Raw genomic sequence first — 21,051 nt, forward strand, 5'->3', positions numbered from 1 at the left:
ATCTAGAAGAACATACTTCAAATCAGAATGGTCTCATCTCTAGACCTTCAGAAATAAACACCCCAGTACTGGGATGAGATGACCCCATCGTTGCTCCTTGTTATGTTTACCTGCATAGCTCTGTAAGTGAGGTATGTTAAAAGTTTTTATATCCTGCAACCACAAATATGAAAAGAATATGCATCTCTTCATTTATTTTTTTATACAATCCTATAGATTCCCCCTCTTTGTTTTATCCCCCCTCCTTAATCTACCACAATAAATTTCATGTAACTCTCCTTATGCCTTCTCCTTTTTTTTTTTTTTTTTAGAAATGAACGTTCAGCTGAATTGTTTACTCCCCATGAGGTTAGGTGGGTAAAAGAGACAGGAGAAACTCCCCCTGCCCCCAGTAGGAGTTACCATGAGACACAGGGGAATAGAGACAATGCCCTGACCTCCTCTAGCTTACAGTCCAGGGGCTATTAGGACAGAGGCAGGGAGAAGAAATGGATTTACAATGCAATAACTAGAACAGACATTAGAGTATCCATTTGAATGGCCTCACTTTTGTAGATGAGAAAACTAAAAGCATTGCAAAATATTTGATGAAAGTGATGGCACCCAGATATGTTGGGAAAAGGAACGAGCGCATCCTGTGATCACTTTGACTGTAAGGCCACCCTTTAATGAGGTGTTCAACTCTCCGTTCTGAGTGTGTCAGTTCAGCCGTTTAGCTGGGAGCTTCAGAGTCCATAATCATTTGAAAATTTTCTTCAGGTCAAATTCACAAACACACAATTGCAATTCTATATCCTTAGACAAAAATGTACCACAAAGCCCTACTCAATGTTACAGTAGGAGTGTGGATGAACAGCAGATAAAATAGCCAAGCCTACCAAATCAACCAACAAAATCAGATGGGAATTGAAGACAGAGGCGTGGATCTGACAGGGATGTTCTACTCATTTCTGTATCTTTAATACTTAGCACAGTGAGATCCAAGGTGGCGGCGTAGGTAAACATCTGGGCTGCTGCCGTCCACAACAATTTCCAAAACTACAACTAAAAGACAGAACGTCTATCACCCAGAACCACGGGAAAGCTGGCTGAGCGGAAGCTCTACAACTAGACCAAAAGAGAGCGGAGCAAGCAGGGCACAAACGCTGAAAAACTGAGGTACAGGGGCGCGTGCATGCGCGATACGGGCTGGCGGCAGAACCCAGCTGGCAGCGGGCGTTGCTTTCTTCAATAGGAAGAGAGACAAGTTCCCAATCTCTCTGAAATCCAGTTTCTGGGGAGAGACTGGGTTGTCTGCCATTGGGTTGGAGAGTGAGGGTGGCTTGCTAGCAGAGCTGTGTGGAGGTACAATTGTTGGCTGTGCTGGGGCGCAAGACGCGGGGACGCGGTTGGAGCGGCTCACTGCCAGTCATCGCTGTTTGCCACGCCCTAGCCTAGTGAAGCCCTGAGACTCCACCCCGCACAACCTACAAACACACCCAAGCTCCTAGCAGCGGCTTTTGCATATGAATGGCCTTCTCTATTGCAGTTTAAGCTAGTAAACTTGCAACCCGGTGCAGACAGCTCCAGAGCCTCCAAGCTCCAAGCAGGGAGAAGAAGACGGCAGTTCTCGCTGTAGCTCCTGCAGGGTGGCCTCAGACAGTAGCTGAACTGCACCCCATTGGAGATCCAGAAGCCAGTATACCTAGTGGTCAATGTGAGACACCAGATTTCAACTCCTCACATCCATAAGTGACACATTCGGGAGGCAGACTCAGTGAGCACCAAAGCCCCACTGAAACAAATCCTGTACCATAAGCGTGTCTCCAGCGCAGCAGTTCTTCCATTATAGACACAGGGGGTCCTCACAGCCAATTGGCCTGGAGGTCAATTCCTCCCAGTGTACCAACAGCAATCAAGGCTTAACTACACCAAGACTTTGCACTCAGCCCACAAAGGGGTGTACAAAGAGATACCATCTAGGGTGATTGGGGAAGCTGAGCTACCGGCCCCTATAGGTCACTGACCACACAAAGCCACTCCATCAACACAGGGAGGCAGCCAAAATGCGGAGACACCGAAGCATGTCACGAATAGGAGAGATAGATGAAAGAAAACTACTGGACGACACAGTGTTCAGAACCACATTTATAAGGTTACTCAAGAATCTTCTAAAAACCGCTGAGAAACTTGAAGAGACCTCTGAGGAACTTAGTGAGACCTTCAAGGACCTTAATGAGAATGCCAAAAAAAAAAAAAATGGAACAGGACCAGTCAGAAATTAAGCATACACTGTCTGAAATAAAGAATATACAAAAACTCAACTGTAGATCACCATACCCCAAGAGTCAAACCAAAGATCTGGAACATGAGGAAGCAAAAAACACCCAACCAGAGAGGGGGAAAGAAAGAAGAATCCAAAAGTGTGAGGATAGCGTAAGGAGCCTCTGGGATGGCTTTAAGCGTACCAACATCCGAATTTTTGGGGTGCCAGAAGAAGAGAGAGAGCAAGATACTGGAAACCTAATTAAAAAAATAATGACAGAAAACTTCCCCCACCTGGTGAAAGAAATAGACTTACAAATTCAGGAAGCGCACAGAACCCCAAACAAGAGGAATCCAAAGAGGACCACACCAAGACACATCATAATTAAAATGCCAAGGGCAAAAGACAAGAGAGAATCTTGAAAGCAACAAGAGAAAAACAGTTAGTTACCTACAAAGGAGTACCCATACGACTGTTAGCTGATTTCTCAACAGAAACTATGCAGGCCAGAAGGGAGTGGCAAGAAATATTCAAAGTGATGAACAGCAAGAACCTACAACCAAGATTACTCTACCCAGCAAAGCTATCATTCAGAATTGAAGGTCAGATGAAGAGGTTCATAGACAAGAAAAAGCTAAAGGAGTTCATCACCACCAAACCAGGATTACATGAAATGCTGAAAGGTATTCTTTAAGAAGAGGAAGAAGAAGAAAAAGGTAAAGGTAAAAATTATGAACAACAAAAAGACATCAAATACCTACCTACCAACAAGTGAATCTAAAAATAAAGTTAATAAAAAATCTGAAGAACAGAATGGACTGGTGAATAAAATAGAATCAGGGACATAGAAAGGGAGGGGATGGACAATTCTCAGGGGGAAGGGGGTCTGAGGGGTGCAGGAAGAGATTGACCAAAAATCTTACACCTATGGATGAAGACAGTGGCGGGGTTAAGGGCATGTGGTGTGGTGGGGAATCAGGTAGAGGGGAGCTATGGAGGGGGGGAAGAGGAACACCTGTAATAATCTGAACAATAAAGATTTATTATTAAAAAATACTTAGCACAGTGGCTGGTACAAGGTAGGCGCTCAAAAACCATTTGCTGAATTCAATTAAACTGAAATTTATATATGACAGTCATTGAACTATTTGTCATCTCTTTTCTCCTTAGGTTTACAATTCAGTTCTTTGTTTATTTGTATGTTTATTTTAATTTAATTGCTTAATGTCTGTCTCACCATCCACCTTATAAACACAATGATGGATCATGTCTCTCTTTATCACTATACTAGAGGCCCGGTGCACAAAATTCATGCAAAGGGGGGTGTCCCTCAGCCCAGCCTGCACCCTCTCCAATTTGGGACCCCTCGAGGGATGTTCAACTGCCCGTTTAGGCCCGATCCTACCGGGCCTAAACGGGCAGTCAGAGATCCCTCGCACAATCCAGGACTGCTGGCTCCCAACTGCTCGCCTGTCTGCCTTCCTGATTGCCCCTAGCTGCTTCTGCCTGCCAGCCTGATCACCCCCTAACCACTCCCCTGCCAGCCTGATTGATGCCTAACTGCTCCCCTGCCAGCCTGTTTGCCCCTAACTGCCCTCCCCTGCAGGCCTGGTCACCCCTAACTGCCCTCCCCTGCAGGCCTGGTCCCTCCCAACTGCCCTCCCCTGCTGACCATCTTGTGGTGGCCATCTTGTGTCCACATGGAGGCAGCCATCTTTAAACACATGGGGCAGCCATCTTGTGTGTTGGAGTGATGGTCAATTTGCATATTACTCTTTTATTAGATAGGATTCTAAGATATCCCTGGTACATTGTGTGGCACTTAAGAGGTGCTCAAGCCCTGACGAGATTTGCTCAGTGGATAGAGTGTTGGCCTGCGGACTCAAGGGTCCCAGGTTCGATTCTTCAAGAGCATGTACCTTGGTTGTGGGCACATACCCAGTAGGGAGTGTGCAGGAGGCAGCTGATCAGTGTTTCTCTCTCATCAATGTTTCTTTTTTTTTTTTTAATATTTTTATTGAGGTATTATATGTGTACATATCTTACTATTACCCCCCCACCCCACACCCACACATGCCCTCCCCCCCAGAGTTTTGCGTCCATTGTTTATGCTTATATGCATGCATACAAGTCCTTCGTTTGATTTCATAACTCCCCCACCTTTCCCAAACTTTCCCCCTGTAATTTGAAAGTCTGTTTAATGCTTTACTGTCTCTGTATCTATCTTTTTGTTCACCACTTTATAATGTTCTTTACTATCCCTAAATGAGTGAGATCATGTGGTATTTTTCTTTCATTGACTGGCTTATTTCACTTAGCATAATGTTCTCCAATTCCATCCAGGTTGCTGCAAATGATGAGAATTCCTTCTTTTTTATGGCAGCATAGTATTCCATTGTGTAGATGTACCACAGTTTTCCGATCCAGTCATCTGCTGATGGGCACCTAGGCTGTTTCCAAATCTTAGCTATTGTAAATTGTGCTGCTATGAACATAGTGGTGCATATATCCTTTCTGATTGGTGTTTCTAGTTTCTTCGGATATATTCCCAGGAGTGGGATTACTGGGTCAAATGGGAGTTCAATTTTCAGTTTTTTGAGGAAACTCCATACTGTTCTCCACAGTGGCTGCACCAGTCTGCATTCCCACCAGCAGTGCACGAGGGTTCCTTTTTCTCCGCATCCTCGCCAACACTTGTTGTTTGTTGATTTGTTGATGATAGCCATTCTGACAGGTGTGAGATGGTACCTCGTTGTTTTGATTTGCATCTCTCGGATAATAAGTGACTTTGAACATGTTTTCATGTGTCTCTTGGCCTTCCTTCTGTCTTCTTTTGAAAATATTCTGTTTAGGTCTGTTGCCCATTTTTTTATTGGATCATTTATCTTCCTCTTATTAAGTTGCATAAGCTGCCTGTAGATGTTGGAGATTAAACCTTTATCAGTGATAGCATTTGCAAATATGTTTTCCCATGCAGTGGGCTTTCTTGTTGTTTTGTTGATGGTTTCTTTTGCTGTAAAAAAGCTTTTTATTTTGATGTAGTCCCATTTGTTGATTTTCTCTTTAGCTTCCATTGCCCTAGGGGCAGTGTCAGTGAAGAAGTTCTTGTGGCATATGTCTGAGATTTTGTTGCCTGTGGATTCCTCTAGTATTTTTATGGTTTCCCGTCTTATGTTTAAGTCCTGTATCCATTTTGAGTTTATTTTTGTGTATGGTGTAAGTTGGTGATCTAGTTTCATTTTTTTGCATGTATCTGTCCAGTTTTCCCAACACCATTTATTGAAGAGACTGTCTTGACTCCATTGTATGTTCATGCCTCCTTTGTCAAATATTAATTGAGCATAGTGGTTTGGGTCGATATCTGGGTTCTCTATTCTGTTCCATTGATCAATATGTCTGTTCTTGTGCCAGTACCAGGCTGTTTTGAGAACAGTGGCTTTGTAATACAGCTTGAAATCTGGTATTGAGATCCCACCTACTTTATTCTTCTTTCTGAGGATTGCTGAGGCTAGTCGGGGTCTTTTTTTATTCCAGATGAATTTTTGGAGAGTTCTTTCTAGGTCTGTGAAATATGCTGTTGGTATTTTGAGGGGGAGTGCATTGAATCTGTAGATTGCTTTGGGTAGTATGGACATTTTAATGATGTTGATTCTACCAATCCAGGAACATGGTATGTTCTTCCATCTGTTTACGTCTTCCTCTATCTCTTTTTTCAGTGTCCTGTAGTTTTCTGCGTATAGGTCTTTTACCTCCTTAGTTAAGTTTATTCCTAGGTATCTTAATTTTTTTGGTGCGATGGTAAATGGGATTGCTTTTTTAGTCTCTCTTTCTGTAAGTTCATTATTGGTGTATAGAAAAGCCATAGATTTCTTGGCGTTAATTTTGTATCCCGCTACATTGCCGAATTCATTTATTAAGTCTATTAGTTTTTTGATGGAATCTTTTGGGTTTTTTATGTACAATATCATGTCATCTGCAAATAAGGACAGCTTCACTTCTTCTTTTCCAATTTGGATGCCTCTTATTTCTTCTTCTTGCCTAATTGCGATAGCTAATACTTCCAGTACTATGTCAAATAGGAGTGGTGAGAGTGGGCATCCCTGTCTTGTTCCTGTTCTTAGGGGAAATGGTTTTAGTTTTTGCCCATTGAGTATGATGTTTGCTGTGGGTTTATCATAAATAGCTTTTATTATGTTGAGGTATGAGCCTTCTATTCCCACCTTGTTGAGAGTTTTTATCAAGAAAGGGTGTTGGATTTTGTCAAATGCTTTTTCTGCATCTATTGATATGACTATGTGATTTTTATCTCTCAATTTGTTTATGTGATGTATCACGTTTATTGATTTGCGGATATTGTACCATCCTTGCATTCCTGGAATAAATCCTACTTGGTCATGGTGTATGATCTTTCTGATGTACTGCTGGAGCCGATTTGCTAGAATTTTGTTGAGGATTTTGGCATCAATGTTCATGAGGGATATTGGCCTGTAATTCTCTTTCATTGAGTTGTCTTTATCTGGTTTTGGTATTAGGGTGATGCTGGCTTCATAGAAGGAGCCTGGAAGTGTTCCTTCCTCTTGAATTTTTTGGAATAGTCTGAGGAGGATAGGTTTTAGTTCTTCCTTGAAAGTTTGATAAAACTCTCCTGTGAAGCCATCTGGCCCCGGGCTTTTGTTTGCCGGAAGCTTTTTGATGACTGCTTCAATTTCTTCCATAGTTACTGGCATGTTGAGCTGTTTAGAATCTTCCTGATTGAGTTTTGGAAGGTTGTATTTTTCTAGGAATATGTCGATTTTCTCTAGGTTGTCCAGTTTGTTGGAATAGAGTTGTTCGTAGTATTTTGTGACAATCCTTTGTATTTCGTCGCGATCTGTTGTTATTTCACCTCTTTCATTTCTGATTTTGTTTATTTGGGTCCTCTCTCTTTGCTTCTTGGTGAGCCTGGCTAGAGGTCCATCAATCTTGTTTATCCTTTCAAAGAACCAGCTCTTGGTTTTGTTGATCTTTTGTATTGTTTCTTTGGCCTCTATGTCGTTTATCTCCGCTCTGATCTTTATTATTTCTTTCCTTCTGCTTACACTGGGCTTATCTTGTTGCTCTCTCTCTAACTCTTTGAGTTGTTGGGTTAGGTAATTTATTACCATTGTTTCTTGTTTTTTGCAGTAGGCTTGTAGAGCTATGAACTTCCCTCTCAGGACTGCTTTCGCTGTGTCCCATAGATTTTGGATTGTTGTGTTTTCATTGTCGTTTGTTGCCATGATGTTTTTTATTTCTTCCTTGATGTCTTTGGTAACCCAGTCATGGTTTAATAGCATGCTGTTTAGTCTCCAAGTGTTTGATTTCTTTGGGTTGTTTTTATTGTAGTTGATTTCCAGTTTTATGCCACTGTGATCTGAGAAGATACTTGATATGATTTCTATCTTCTTGAATTTGGAGAGACTTTGCCTATGTCCTAACATATGGTCTATCTTTGAAAATGACCCATGTGCACTTGAGAAGAATGTATATTCTGTGGCTTTGGGGTGAAATGTTCTGAAGATGTCGATTAATTCCATCTGTTCTAGTGAGTCATTTAGGATTGATGTTTCTTTGCTGATTTTTTGTTTAGAGGATTTGTCCAATGGTGATAGTGGGGTATTGAAGTCTCCTACTATGATTGTATTACTGTCAATCTCTCCTTTGATATCTTCCAGGAGTTTTTTAATGTATCTTGGTGCTCCTGTATTGGTGCATATATGTTTACCAGAGTTATTTCTTCTTGTTGGATTTCTCCCTTTAGTATTATGAAGTGGCCTTCATTATCTCTTGTTATGTCCTTCACTTTGAGATCTAATTTGTCAGATATAAGTATTGCAACCCCAGCTTTTTTTTCATTTCCATTTCATCAATGTTTCTAACTCTCTATCCTTCTCCCTTTCTCTCTGTAAAAAATTAATAAAATATATTTTTTAAAAAGAGGTGCTCAGCTGGAAGTAGATCCATGAAACAATTGTGTACATGAAAGAATTCTAGAATCATAGAATCTTTCAGCTAGAAAAGACCTTAGCAATCCTTTAGTTACTTATTATCAGGTAGACCCATTTAGATTGAACAATTTAAGCACTGATGCAATTTAATCTACATAAAGTAACAGTAGATGCAACAATAATGTCAAGGATATTTCTTCTAAACTGATGTTCGGAAGTGCTAATGAGGGCCTAGCAAAGACGTAGCTTCAAGTTTTTTGAGGGAAACATCTTACTGCTCTACACTTCCATCTTCAAACAGATTTCACAGGCAACTAGGGGCTGCAGATTAACTAAATCAGTCCTCTTCTCTGGACAATATAATTTGATTTTTCTTCTTGTGGTTAATCTCAAATATGTAAAAAGTTCTTAATTATCAATAAGAATAAACAGTCAATACAAAAGTAGTCAAAAAACATCCAATGGAAGTCACATTTCTCAATTCATTTAGTTCACTGTGGCGGAGCACATGTGTGTGACTTCCACTGGATGTAAATAAATGAAAACCTAATCAACTTAAATAGGAAGGACATGTTTTTTTACCCACTGGAATTAGCAATTAACTATTGCCGAAGGTATGGAAAAACTGTTACGCACTGTGAGCGGGAGAGTAACTAGTAAAGACTTTCTGCAAAACAGTTCAACAATCGCCATGAAAGTGTTAAGTATAGTATACTTTTAGACAGCTATTGCATGTTACAGGTATTTTATTAAAGGAGAAATTAACCACATGCTAAACATATGCACCAAGGCATTAACCTCTGTTATTTGTAATGTTAAAAAAGTAGAAACCAAATGTCAGCAATGCAAGACTGGGTTGTATAGTAATGATACATGCATTCTCTTGTGTGTGCAACTATTGAAAATGATAGTAGACCATGGAAAGATGTCTACGTGCTTACTGAAGAAAAACTAACTATTGAACAGTATATATGCCATTTATATAAAAGTATGTTCATATGTCTGTGCACATATGCTCATATATACAGAAGGCCAGAATGTTTACCAAACGGTTAATGGTAGTTACCTCTAGGTTCTGGCATTGCAATTTATTTTTACTGGTATTTGCACTTTCTGTATCATTAGGGTGGTTGGTGGTTTTTTTTTTTAATAGATGGTGTTTTAAAATATATTTTTACTAGAGGCCCAGTGCACAAAATTCGTGCACTGGGGTGGGGGGTGTGTCCCTCAGCCCAGCCTGCACCCTCTTGCAGTCCAGGACCCCTCGGGGGATGTCGCTGGCAGTCAGACATCCTTCCCGCAGTCTGGGAGCCCTCTCTCCTTATCACCTGCCTGCTCACTGCTCCCTACCGCTTGGCTCGCTGCTCCTTAGCACTGCCATGGAGCGTCTGCTCCCTGGTGGTCAGTGTGTGTCATAGCGACCAGTTGTTCCGCCATTTGGTCGATTTGCATATTAGGCTTTTATTATATAGGATTGATTTCAGAGAGGAAGGGAAACATCAATGATGAGATTCATTGATCAGCTGCCTCCTGCATGCCCCCTACTGGAAGTCAAGCCCACAACCCAGGCACGTGCCCTTGACTGGAATGGAACCTGGGACCCTTCAATACACAGGCCGAGACTCTATTCACAGAACCAAATCAGCCAGGGCTGTTGTTTTTTACAAGTATTATTTTCACTGAAACAAAGGCTTCTTTTTAAAATGATGCTAGTTTTATCAAACATGTATATCAAAAACAGAGTAAAAAGATGCTTATCTGATTTTGGAAGTGATCATAGGAATAATTACTCCCTATAAAAGATTTGTCTCTAGTTTTCTTCTTATGAAATGACCATCCCGTCATTTTGATACTGTCACTCGGAAAAGGCCAGGAAAAACTATGCTTCCATCAAGCCTTCAAGACAACTTTTTGTAGATACTGCAGTTGATTTGTCAATCTCCCATTTTTCTTAGTATTTATACACTCTGGTGGTGGAGGGTTAATAATAGCTATTTGTCTTCTTGGCAGAGACATTCTTAATTGCTTCAAATCCTGATATTCTAATGTCTACAAGTACATGTCCTTTTTCTATTTAAGTACTAGAAGTTGTTTCGTTATGTATGCCTTAGTTTGGGATGATTTAGGTTATTTCAATCTTACACAGTAGTTCTGCTTTTCTAAGACACAAATTGACGTCTTAGCAGGAAAAGTCTGTAAGTTTCTTTCAAGTTCATGATAAAGGATGCAACTCAGGAACAGCCACGTGCAGGGGGCAGAGGCTAGGGGGTGCAGAAGTTCCATGCTCTCTCCTGTTGGACACCATCTCAGCACCTTCACGTGCTCACCACCCCGGAAGCATTCTTTGATATTGTCACTCTGAACTGCGTGACTGCAAGGTCTCGATGGGTGGTCAGTCCAACCTACCAGAGACATGCTGATGATGTTAGTGTTCAATTAGCAACACACAAACCAGACATGAATCTCAAGCCACCCTGCCCTTTCAATGCCTCCCCCAACTTGCTGAACTGATTAATTTCTGTATTATCATTATCTAGACCCTGGAACATGCAGCAGTCATGTGGCTTTTTAATTTAATTTTAACCTTTATTGTTGAAAGTATGACCTATGCTCCCCATTTCCCCCCTATTGACCCATTCTAGCCCTTCCCCAGGCCTTCACCACATGGTCGTTTTAGTGGCAAGTGCTTCATAAATGTACAAAGCTGTGAGTACCATAATGTGAACTAGAAACTACTCAATACTGAGCCTCTCAACCCCAGATGTTTGTTTACATCCTATTTCCAATTTGTGTGTTTACATCCTCACAAACTGTGATGAAGCTACTCATAGTCCTACTTAAAATGTGATCTGTGGACCAATGCCAATCCACAGTTCGCAAACTTTCAAAACAATAAGTAGGTATTTAAGAGAAAGCACTTAGAAACTTTTATAGCAATTTGAAAGAGCAATTTTGTATTGTTAAATTAAAAGAATAAAAGAATTAGGCCTTATATTTCCTGTTTTAGTTTCATTTTTCTAGTAACTGTTTTTACTGCATGCTATAAAAGAACCAGCTTCCCTCCCCACCCCCTAATAATCAGTCCCTGACAGAGCAGAAGTTTTAAAATCTCTAAGTCTGTAAAATGGCCCTTCACCTGAGTTTGAGAGTTGGCTTCTGTAACTCTTCTATAACATACAAGAGTATGGATGTGTTAGTGTATTAAGTTTCCCATTGCTGCCCTAACAAATTACCACCAATTTAGCAGCTAGAAACAACACAAATTTACTAATCTCACAGTTCTGGAGATCAGAAGTCCCATTAAGTTTATCTGGTTTCTCTGCTCAGAGTCCCACAAAACCAAAATCAAGGTGTTAGCCAGCTATGATCAGGAGGCTCTGGAAAGAAATCGGCTACTAATGCATTCCAATATTAGCAAAATCCAGTCCTTTAGTCAGCAGGACTGAGATTCCCCTTTCCTGGCTGGCTGTCAGCTGAGAACCACCCTCAGCTAAAGGTTTCTCTCTAGTCTCAACACATGTATTCCCACATCTCAGCAGCACAAGGGTGCACTGAATTCTCATGCTTGGAATTTCTCAACTGCCCCTTTCCGCAGCATCTTTCTTGCCTCCAGCTGGAGACGGTTCTCTGCTTTTAAGGGCTTATGTGATTAGACAGGGTCTTGCTATGGACTTAATATTTGTACACTGCCCCCCCTCCCCCAATTCTTATGTTGAAACCCAATGCCCAACATGAGAGTATTTGAAGGTGGGGCTTTTGGGAGCTGGTAGGTCATGAGTGGAACCGTCATGACTAGGGTTCGTGCTCTTCCTGAAGACCCCAGTAGCTCCCTCGCCCACTCTACCACGGGGACAGCAAGAGGCACTGCCTATGCACCAGGGAGTAGGCTCCCACCAGACACCGAATGGCGGGTGCCTTGACCTCAGATTTCTGAGCCTTCAGAACTGTGAGAGATAAATTTCTGCTGTCTACGGTGTTTGGTACAGAAGCCCAGAGACGAACACAGGCTTACGCAGATAATACAAGATAATTCCCCTATTTTAAGGTCCACAGCTTTAATCACATCTGAAAGTCCCTTTGCCATATAATACAACATGCACAGGTTCCAGGGATTGGGGTGTGGACCTCCGTGAAGGAGCCTTATTCTGCCTACAGATAGAATGGCAGGCATGTCAAACTCAAAGGCTAACACAGGCCAAATAAACCAGGTTTAAGTTTATGTGGGCCGCAACAAAACAAAAGCTTCAATTTCCATAGAAACGGAGGTTTATTTCGATAGAGACATGCTGAATACAAAGAGTTGAAATCAATGAGTAATCGTTAACATAAAATAGAACATTTTAATAAAAATTAATATTTTTTCTTGAACATTAACTTACCAGACACTGAATAATTGCACAAATTAGTAAACGTAACGCAAATAAACCTGTTTTTCTTGTTCTCCGAAAGCGAAATATTTCCTGTTGCACACACCAAACAAGTCAGTCCAAGACTAATGACGTGGCAATCGGCTGCTAAAACATTCGCTGCTAGTACTAGTGGAGAGAAATGGTGCACCTGTGTGTAAGGCGTGTAAGGGAAATGAATGCAATACGATTATAGTAATCAGTCATTAGCGAATGTTGTAGTTCATTATTAATGATTATGTATAACAGGTATTGTAAAAATTAAGTTATGACATTTTAATTAAAATGTTTCTTACATACCATTATATTGGCTGGGCTGCAAAAATAATTGTCGTGAGCCGCATGTGGCCCGTGGGCCGTGAGTTTGACATGCTTGGAGTATGGTTAAGTCCAGGAGTCCTCATGCTATTTTACAAACTGAGCATAACCTAAGTGTACAGTGATATCCTAGGCCTTCACATTCATTCACCAATCACCCAGAGCAACTTCCAGTCCTGCAAGCTCCATTCATGGTAAGTGCCCTATACAGGTGTACACGTTTTTAATCTTTATACCATACTTTTCCTGTACCTTTTCTATGTTTCGATACACAAATATTAGCCACTGTGTTACAACTGCCCCCTGTATTCAACACCAATGTGTTGTACAGGTTGGTAGCATAGGAGCAATAGGCTGTACCATGGCAGGTGTAGGTGGGTGTAAGTGCACTCTGATGTTGGCACAACGAAATCCCCTAAGGCAGTGATGGCGAACCTATGACACGCGTGTCAGCACTGACACGCGTAGCCATTTCTGATGACACGCGGCCGCTGAGGTGGCCGCATGCCGAGGATGAAACATTTGTGAAATAATGTTTTTTTCCTCAAAGTGACACACTACCCGAGTTATGCTCAGTTTTTTGGCGAAGTTTGACACACCAAGCTCAAAAGGTTGCCCATCACTGCCCTAAGGACACATTTCTCAGAATGTATCCTGTCATTAAGCGACCCATGACTGTATTATGCAAGAATAGATAACTAAAACACTAATATCACCAACAGCATGTATTATATCCTCTCCGAAATAACAAGCATTGTTTTTAATGCCTGACTAGATCCCGACTAATACAAATGTCAATCTTTTCTGAACTAATCATTCATTGTCTGGCATTCCTTGGAATGAATTTTTTTTAAAAAGAAAATTTTAAATTAAAAGCTAAAGGCTTAAACTTTTAATTATAACTTTATCACAATTTCAAACAGTTCAGTGATTCCATTTAGTCTTTAATATGGTAGGGAAGATAGGTAGGTAGATAAATACATGATCAACCTGGACAGATAATGATATTCGTGTGGAAGGTTTGACTATATATTTTATATGTTCTCTTGATAATTTTCTTTCCCTCTCCCCCATTAAATAATTCCAGGGAATGAGAAAGGAGCTAAGGAGACAGAGGTACACTGAAATTCAGAAACTTGCTCAAACTTATATAGCTAGTAAGCAGTAGAGCCAAGATTCAAGCCAGATGGTCTACTTTCAAATTCTGTGCTAATAATCACTATGCTATGTATGATACCTCTCACAGTATGGATATCTGATCACACTTTATGACCATCCAAATAAGTAGAAGTTCTCAAATTCATCACTACTGCATTCATAGTCTACTGCTTGACTGATATTTCCTTCCATGGTGTATATACTGTTAATATCGCCCAGTATTAACCCTATTAACCTTTTGCACTCAGATGTTGAGTGTGACTCGACACAATTAGCATAAAATCCAGAGAATAAAGGAATCAAGAAAAAAGCAAGCGAGTGCAAAGGGTTCATAGTTATCACTGCTCTATGCAGTGAAAAAAGATTATACACACACACACACAGACACAAAGAACAAAGTGTTATCTTTGGAGAAGGTACGAGATGGCACACATAAACAGAATTCAAGTGAAATATCCACAGGCAGCTTAATAATATGTAAGGTAATGTCATGCCTCAGTACATGATCTACAAATCAGTTCCTGAAGGTGTTTGGTGCAATAATAAACACAACACCTTCCTTCTACTGTGTTTACTTAAAAAAGAAAACATTAATCCATTATTTATTAACATTATCCAGATTTTTATTAACTTAAATTGACACGGTTAATTTAGTATGACAAGTCCTTAGTATATATGCCTTTATTTGGTGAAAACCTACAGGTTCTTCTCAATACCACAGGATCATAAAGACTTGCAGTTATTGGTATTTTGTAACAATTAAGATAATGTTCAAATAATTAAGTTACTTCACTGAAATATTTAAAAGAATATTCTGAGGAGTGTTTGAAAGCTCTGTTTATAAATAGTGGTTGATATATTTAGTTAGGAATTTGGTGTTGAAGATAAACACTTCTTATATAAAACACTTTTAATACATTGCTCTACTAATAAGGCTAGTTATTAGATATATTTCTAACACTAAAGAATAAAGCTTTATCTTCAGATTTATTTTATTCATAGGACTCATATTAATGAAGAATGTTGTATCCAACAAAAATAAACTGGCATACTGCAAATGGCATTCTGTAGAAGTGAAAAAGGAGGCTGCAACAAAAGAAACTAGATAACTGCATTACACATTCTTTATACAAACAGCCCACTCTCAATAGAATTCAATGCAGACCAAATGCTTTAAAAGTTTTTATGCCTAGATGGCAATTATAATCTTCACACATGAATGAGAAAAGGAACAATAATAACACAGAACACAGTATTTTAATGATTATAGCACATTAAAACCTTCAGCCATCCGCTGGATTCTCAGATCAGATCGGCAACTGAAATTTCACATCCACCTGGGCCTGTTTGGCTAAGTTCACTATTTCAGAGAGCTTTACAACCTGAAAGAAAAAACAAAACAAAGAAGCCATCTTTGTCTCTATTTTCACTAGAACATAAAAATAAGAACTATTGGTCAATTGATGGACATTCAATCTTTTTCATTTGAAATGTGAGCTATTCTGACATCAATCACTTCACACTCTTATAAGCATTTGCCATTCAAGTCGAACTCTTAATAACCCATACTTCAATACTTTCAATAATATCTATAAATTAGAAAGTACTGAATATATGTATATACCTGCTTTTTATTGCCTAATCTTTCTTAAATACAAAAATAGTATCTTTAAGTACTACACAATGCAAATCACATATAAATAAGTTTGCCTTTTTTTTTTTTTTTAAAGTATACAATCTTAACAATATTGGATAGGAGTTTGGTTCTAGAAGTTAGTATTTTACTGTTGGTACCATACAAAATATCATTACAGATACAATTAATATCTAAATTCAATTAATGTCTAAAACCAAACAATGAATTCAGCTTCTCTCCTCTCCTGTAAAGTGGATAAGAGAAGGTTTTAGTTAGCCACTTGGTTTCAAATCCCATCTCTAATGCTTATGATCCTGAATAGGTTAATTTATCTAGCCTCTGTTCCCTCATCTATAAAAATGAGATTATATCACCAAACATATTAAATAATATAATACTTGAAGAAAAAAACTTAGCATTGCAAGCACAATAAATACTTGATAAATGGTAGCAGCTGCTAATATCATTACATTATTATTATTATTGTCATGACTTCCATAATCTTAGTCAGTATAAAAGACAGCAGTCACAACTTAAACCAACTGTTCACTTTTATCTTTCATGGTCTATCTGAGTCTTCTCCTTTCTTTCCATGTCCACAAAGCTTTTCTTAATTCAGGCTCTCACTGAAAACAAGCATATTTTCAGAGACAAGTTATAACCTATCCATAACCTTCACCTCACATCACATCTAATTATTGTCCTAGCCAGACTCCTACTATCCTTCACTTTTCCCTTCACTAGTTTATACCACATCTCAAAGTCAAAATAGGCTTTCTCCCTACCATTCCCTTTCCCCAAATCTTAATTTAAACTTAGGATCGAGTATAACAGCCTCTGTCTCTAAACTGCAGTTGAATTTCATTTACTAATAGATACTTTTCTAGAGTATGTCCCAAAGAAAAACATAAGACTTTTATTATTCTTATGAAATGATATTATATTAGCAACTCTCAAAAGCCTATTACTGATTAAACCATACAGCTCTTCCATGAATTGTCTTTAAATATAGGTGGGAAAGAATCACAAGTTCTCATTTAGGAACATCTCTACATCTACTATGGACTGTGCACTAAGATACAATGTTAAGTAAAATAAATGAGGCAAAATACATGTAATAATCATATAATGAGGGAAAGTGGACAGATATATGTGTGTGTATACACACATACATATGTGTTATACAGATACACACACAATTTGCTTGAAGAATGAACCAAAATTCTTTTTTTTTAAAAGCTGGTTACCTATGGGGAAGGAAGAAACAGATACAGGTATAAAAGTTAGATTCTCTCAATATACTTGGTTTTATAGTTATGACTTTGGGACCATGTAAATATTTATATAATATAAAAAAATTGGTATTTTTAAAAGAGCAATTTCTTAAAAAAATTAAATGATACTATAATTATATACCAAGCTGGGATAAAATAGAGCTATTTTACGTGAACTTTAAAATCCAGTAAGTTATGAAAAATACTTCAAAGGACAGAAAAAACTGCACATACCAATCTTAAATTGCTTTCAGTAATCATATTGTTGGTATTATTACTGTACAATTTGTATGTCTGTTTTGAGGGAAAAAGTAAATAAATATTTATATGTATGTCAGTATGACATGGGAGAGATAAGAAAAGATCTGTACTATTGGATTTGCACTGGAAATATCAGTATTTACTCATATATTTATCTCTTTAAAAAAATACGTATTTTCCTAGATTTACCATTTTAAAAGCCTGGAAACAACCCTGTAGCTGTGAGTACCCTTGTGATCTCTAAAAACCATTTTGCTGATTTCAGATCTTAAGCAAAAAATGTAAAGATGAGCCTAGGACATCTTATCAAACCAGAAAGCATATCACAGGGCATGTGAGAAAGACTCAGGAGTCAACTTGAAGAGGTTCCCATTGACTACAGATGGGATCATAGAGCATCAGTAACAATTACTGAAATGGATTGAACCACATCAAACAGGTTTAAATCCACTGAGTGCAAAATAATATGTGCATATGTGCATACACACACAACACAAACCTAAAAACCAACAAAAAAAGAAACAAAAAGCCTACGTCACTTCTGTAGGACATTAATGGGAACAAACCCATTATTTTGAAAATTCATCAATAAAAACAAAAAAATCAAGTCACTGCCCTGCTTTTCCTATGCAAAATTTACTTTATAATAATAAGTAGTTGATAAAAAGGATTTTTACTTTTTTAAGTATTCCATTTAATAAATGACAGAATTAGATTATCACCACTTTGCATTTATGAAATTTTACACCTAAGCTATGACTGTCAATATCACAAAAAGAGAAATAATCTGACATTAACTATATACTTCCTTATAGAATTGCACAACATCAATTATAAAATATTCTTGCTCCCTGCTCCCCCAAATCAAATACATACATGATCAAGCCTACAGACCAAAACTACCAGTTTACAGGAAATACAGGTGTAGAGGACACCCCAGGGATTAGAATAATTAATATTCTGACTACAGGAAACACTGTAAAACCATCAACTTGTCTTTTCAAAAGTAAACTCCAGGAAAATAAACAAAGATGAACCTATAGGTTAACAGAAACTTAGTAACATATTAACCAACTGCAATGCATAGAATTACTGTGATCCTAATACTAACAAAGAACCTAGACAAAATATATTTCAGAGAATCCCAAAAATGTCAACACTGACTAGATTCTTTATAAAACAGAAATATAATATCACTATCCCACCTGAAACAAATAATTTCTTTATATCATTATCAATAGAATCACTACTTTTATCTATTATAGATACACTAGAGGCCCAGTGCATGGTTCGTGCACTGGTGGGGTCCCTCGGCCTGGCCTGCACCCTCTCGCAATCCGGGACCCCTCGGGGCATGTCAGATAGCCAGTTTTGGCCCGATTCCTGCAGGCCCAATCCAGACAGGAGGGAGCCTGATCCTGTGCGTTGAGCATCTGTCCCCTGGTTGTCAGTGGGCATCATAGCAACCAGTCGACCAGTCATTCGGTCGCTTAGGCTTTTATGTATATATATAGATAGATAGATGATGACATGCATAAAATGATACAATGTCTGGGATTTGCTTCAAAATAATCATGGGCAAGGAAGGAAGTAGGTAACAATACAAATGAAATAAGATTGATGATAATTAAGATGGGTGATAGGTATAATCACATCTAAATAAATGAAAACCACGTCTAAATAAGTGTGTGTTTTTTTAAATACACAATCTCAATTTACAATATTGGGATAGGAGTTTGGGTCTAAGAGATAGTACTTTATTTTCTATTACTAAGTGATAGAAAGCAAATACTACTATTTATCTGAAACACATTTTTAGTGCTATTAGCTGGTTCATTTTAGAATCTAAATGTTTACGTTAGATAGGAAGTTAGACATGAGCGGCTGGGGTGAGGCCTGCCCTGGGGTTCTGAACAGGGATGGGCCAACACTGCCTTCAGACCTCCTCTCTATGGGCGAACCCAGCCAGCGGTACACCAGTGGGCAGGTTCAGACCCAGCCAGTTCTTGGGGCAAGCTCAGAGGAAACAATATGACTTCAATGCCAATGCAACCTTACTAGGGCCCTGGACTAATTATAATAAAATTTGCATTGTGGTTTTTGACACCCCTAGGGGCTTTTCTGTATGCATTATGGGTAAGGGCATGTGCAGAAGAAATATAGTTATATACCCCGTTTCTGTCAATCATCCCTGAATGCAAATGAGTCTCCACCCAGAAAATCCCTCATTTACACCCAGGAGTTCCGGGCCATTATCTCTCTCGAATGGATGGCCCACTCCTCGCTTGGAGTGTATCTTCAATAAACCCCACTTTGCTTTACTTTCATCATTGTTGACCTTAAAATCTTTTCTTTGTCAACGAGAAGAACTTAGGAACCAGCCGATAACCCCAATAGGGAACATTGATACATCCTTTATACATTTTGCAAATTTGTTCTTAGATTAACATAGCCTGTTTACCATTTTAGCAGCTTCATCCAAGTCATCACAAGCAAGAATTTTAAGTCCACTGTCAGTTATCAGTGCCTTAGCATCATCCACTCGTGTACCTGAAAGTGAGATATGCAAATATAAAGATGTTTTAAATATTGACACAAAATCATACACAAGTAATTTCATAAGAATAGTTCATTATTTAATATAATACATGCTCTAAACCAAGAAAATACTATAAAAACCTAGTTACCTCATGAAGTACCATGCCATACCTCATCAATGGCAATTCAGAATTCACGACAAAGCACAACAAATAATGTATCAGATCATATAAACCAAAACTGTGAGCAATTTTGCCCCAATGTTAGAAAGTTCTTAATACCATGTTTTAAAAATTTCCTATTACATAATACTTTTGTGGACAAAAAAGGGCCACATGCTAACGTGACTAGCTCAGTGGAGGCCTGCGTGATGGCCTTGCAAACTCAGAGACCTAAAGTAACTACAAAGCATGGTCTAAAATTAAAACTTCTTAAAACTAAAAGCAGTTTATGGTGTGTAGTCATGTCCTAAGGCAGTATTTTTCCTTAACAAAAGTTAATCTTCACATTAACTAAGCCTGTCCATTTGTCTTTTGGCATCTAGGATACTATGCCTTTGCAAAAACAAAGTAATTTCCCTTTTTCAGAGCCCTCCAAGTGCAGAGTTGAGACCACAAATACCTTCATTATCATTATCATGTTAATTTTGACTGTTAACTATCCTGCACTCATCTAAGTAAAAGAAGTGTGTGTCTATCATTTCACTCTTTATCCAGGCCTAGAGGTTTTCCTACTTTGCTTTCTCCTGCCTCCCTAATCTATCAGCAATGGATTTCACAATAACCCACGTACAGCAATCACCTCCTTTATTGTAATGTATAAAATAAGGTGCAAAACTGCTATTCTCCTGAGCATTAACGCAATCCATTGAGATTCTGCTTCCCAGCATTTGACAGTTTGGCTCAAATAAACTCACAAAAATTCTTCACAGGTTTGAATGTTTCTTATATTAACACTTTCATTTAAAAGATACAGCTATACCAAAACCGGTTTGGCTCAGTGGATAGAGCGTTGGCCTGCGGACTCAAGGGTCCCAGGTTCGATTCCGGTCAAGGGCATGTGCCTTGGTTGCGGGCACATCCCCAGTGGGGGGTGTGCAGGAGGCAGCTGATCGATGTTTCTCTCTCATCAATGTTTCTGACTCTCTGTCCCTCTCTCTTCCTCTCTGTGAAAAATCAATGAAATATATATATATATATAAAAGATACAGCTATTTGAAAACTGTATTTTAAAATAACTAAACTCCTTG

General features: G+C 38.8%; 1 protein-coding gene across 1 annotated transcript in view; it reads right to left on the reverse strand.

Moving 5' to 3' along the window:
- Positions 1–14,765: 14,765 nt before the first annotated feature.
- SUCLA2 (succinate-CoA ligase ADP-forming subunit beta) overlaps positions 14,766–21,051 on the reverse strand; it is a 75,648-nt gene continuing 69,362 nt past the window's right edge. Inside the window, exons 10-11 of the mRNA XM_008152061.3 lie at positions 19,726–19,814; positions 14,766–15,475 (exon numbers count right to left, since the gene is read on the reverse strand). Of these exons, the coding sequence (XP_008150283.1) occupies positions 15,401–15,475; positions 19,726–19,814 (164 nt within the window). The 3' untranslated portion in view covers positions 14,766–15,400. The remainder of the gene's footprint in view (positions 15,476–19,725; positions 19,815–21,051) is intronic.

This window comes from Eptesicus fuscus, chromosome 8, assembly GCF_027574615.1.
Source record: "Eptesicus fuscus isolate TK198812 chromosome 8, DD_ASM_mEF_20220401, whole genome shotgun sequence".
Taxonomy (NCBI): domain Eukaryota; kingdom Metazoa; phylum Chordata; class Mammalia; order Chiroptera; family Vespertilionidae; genus Eptesicus; species Eptesicus fuscus.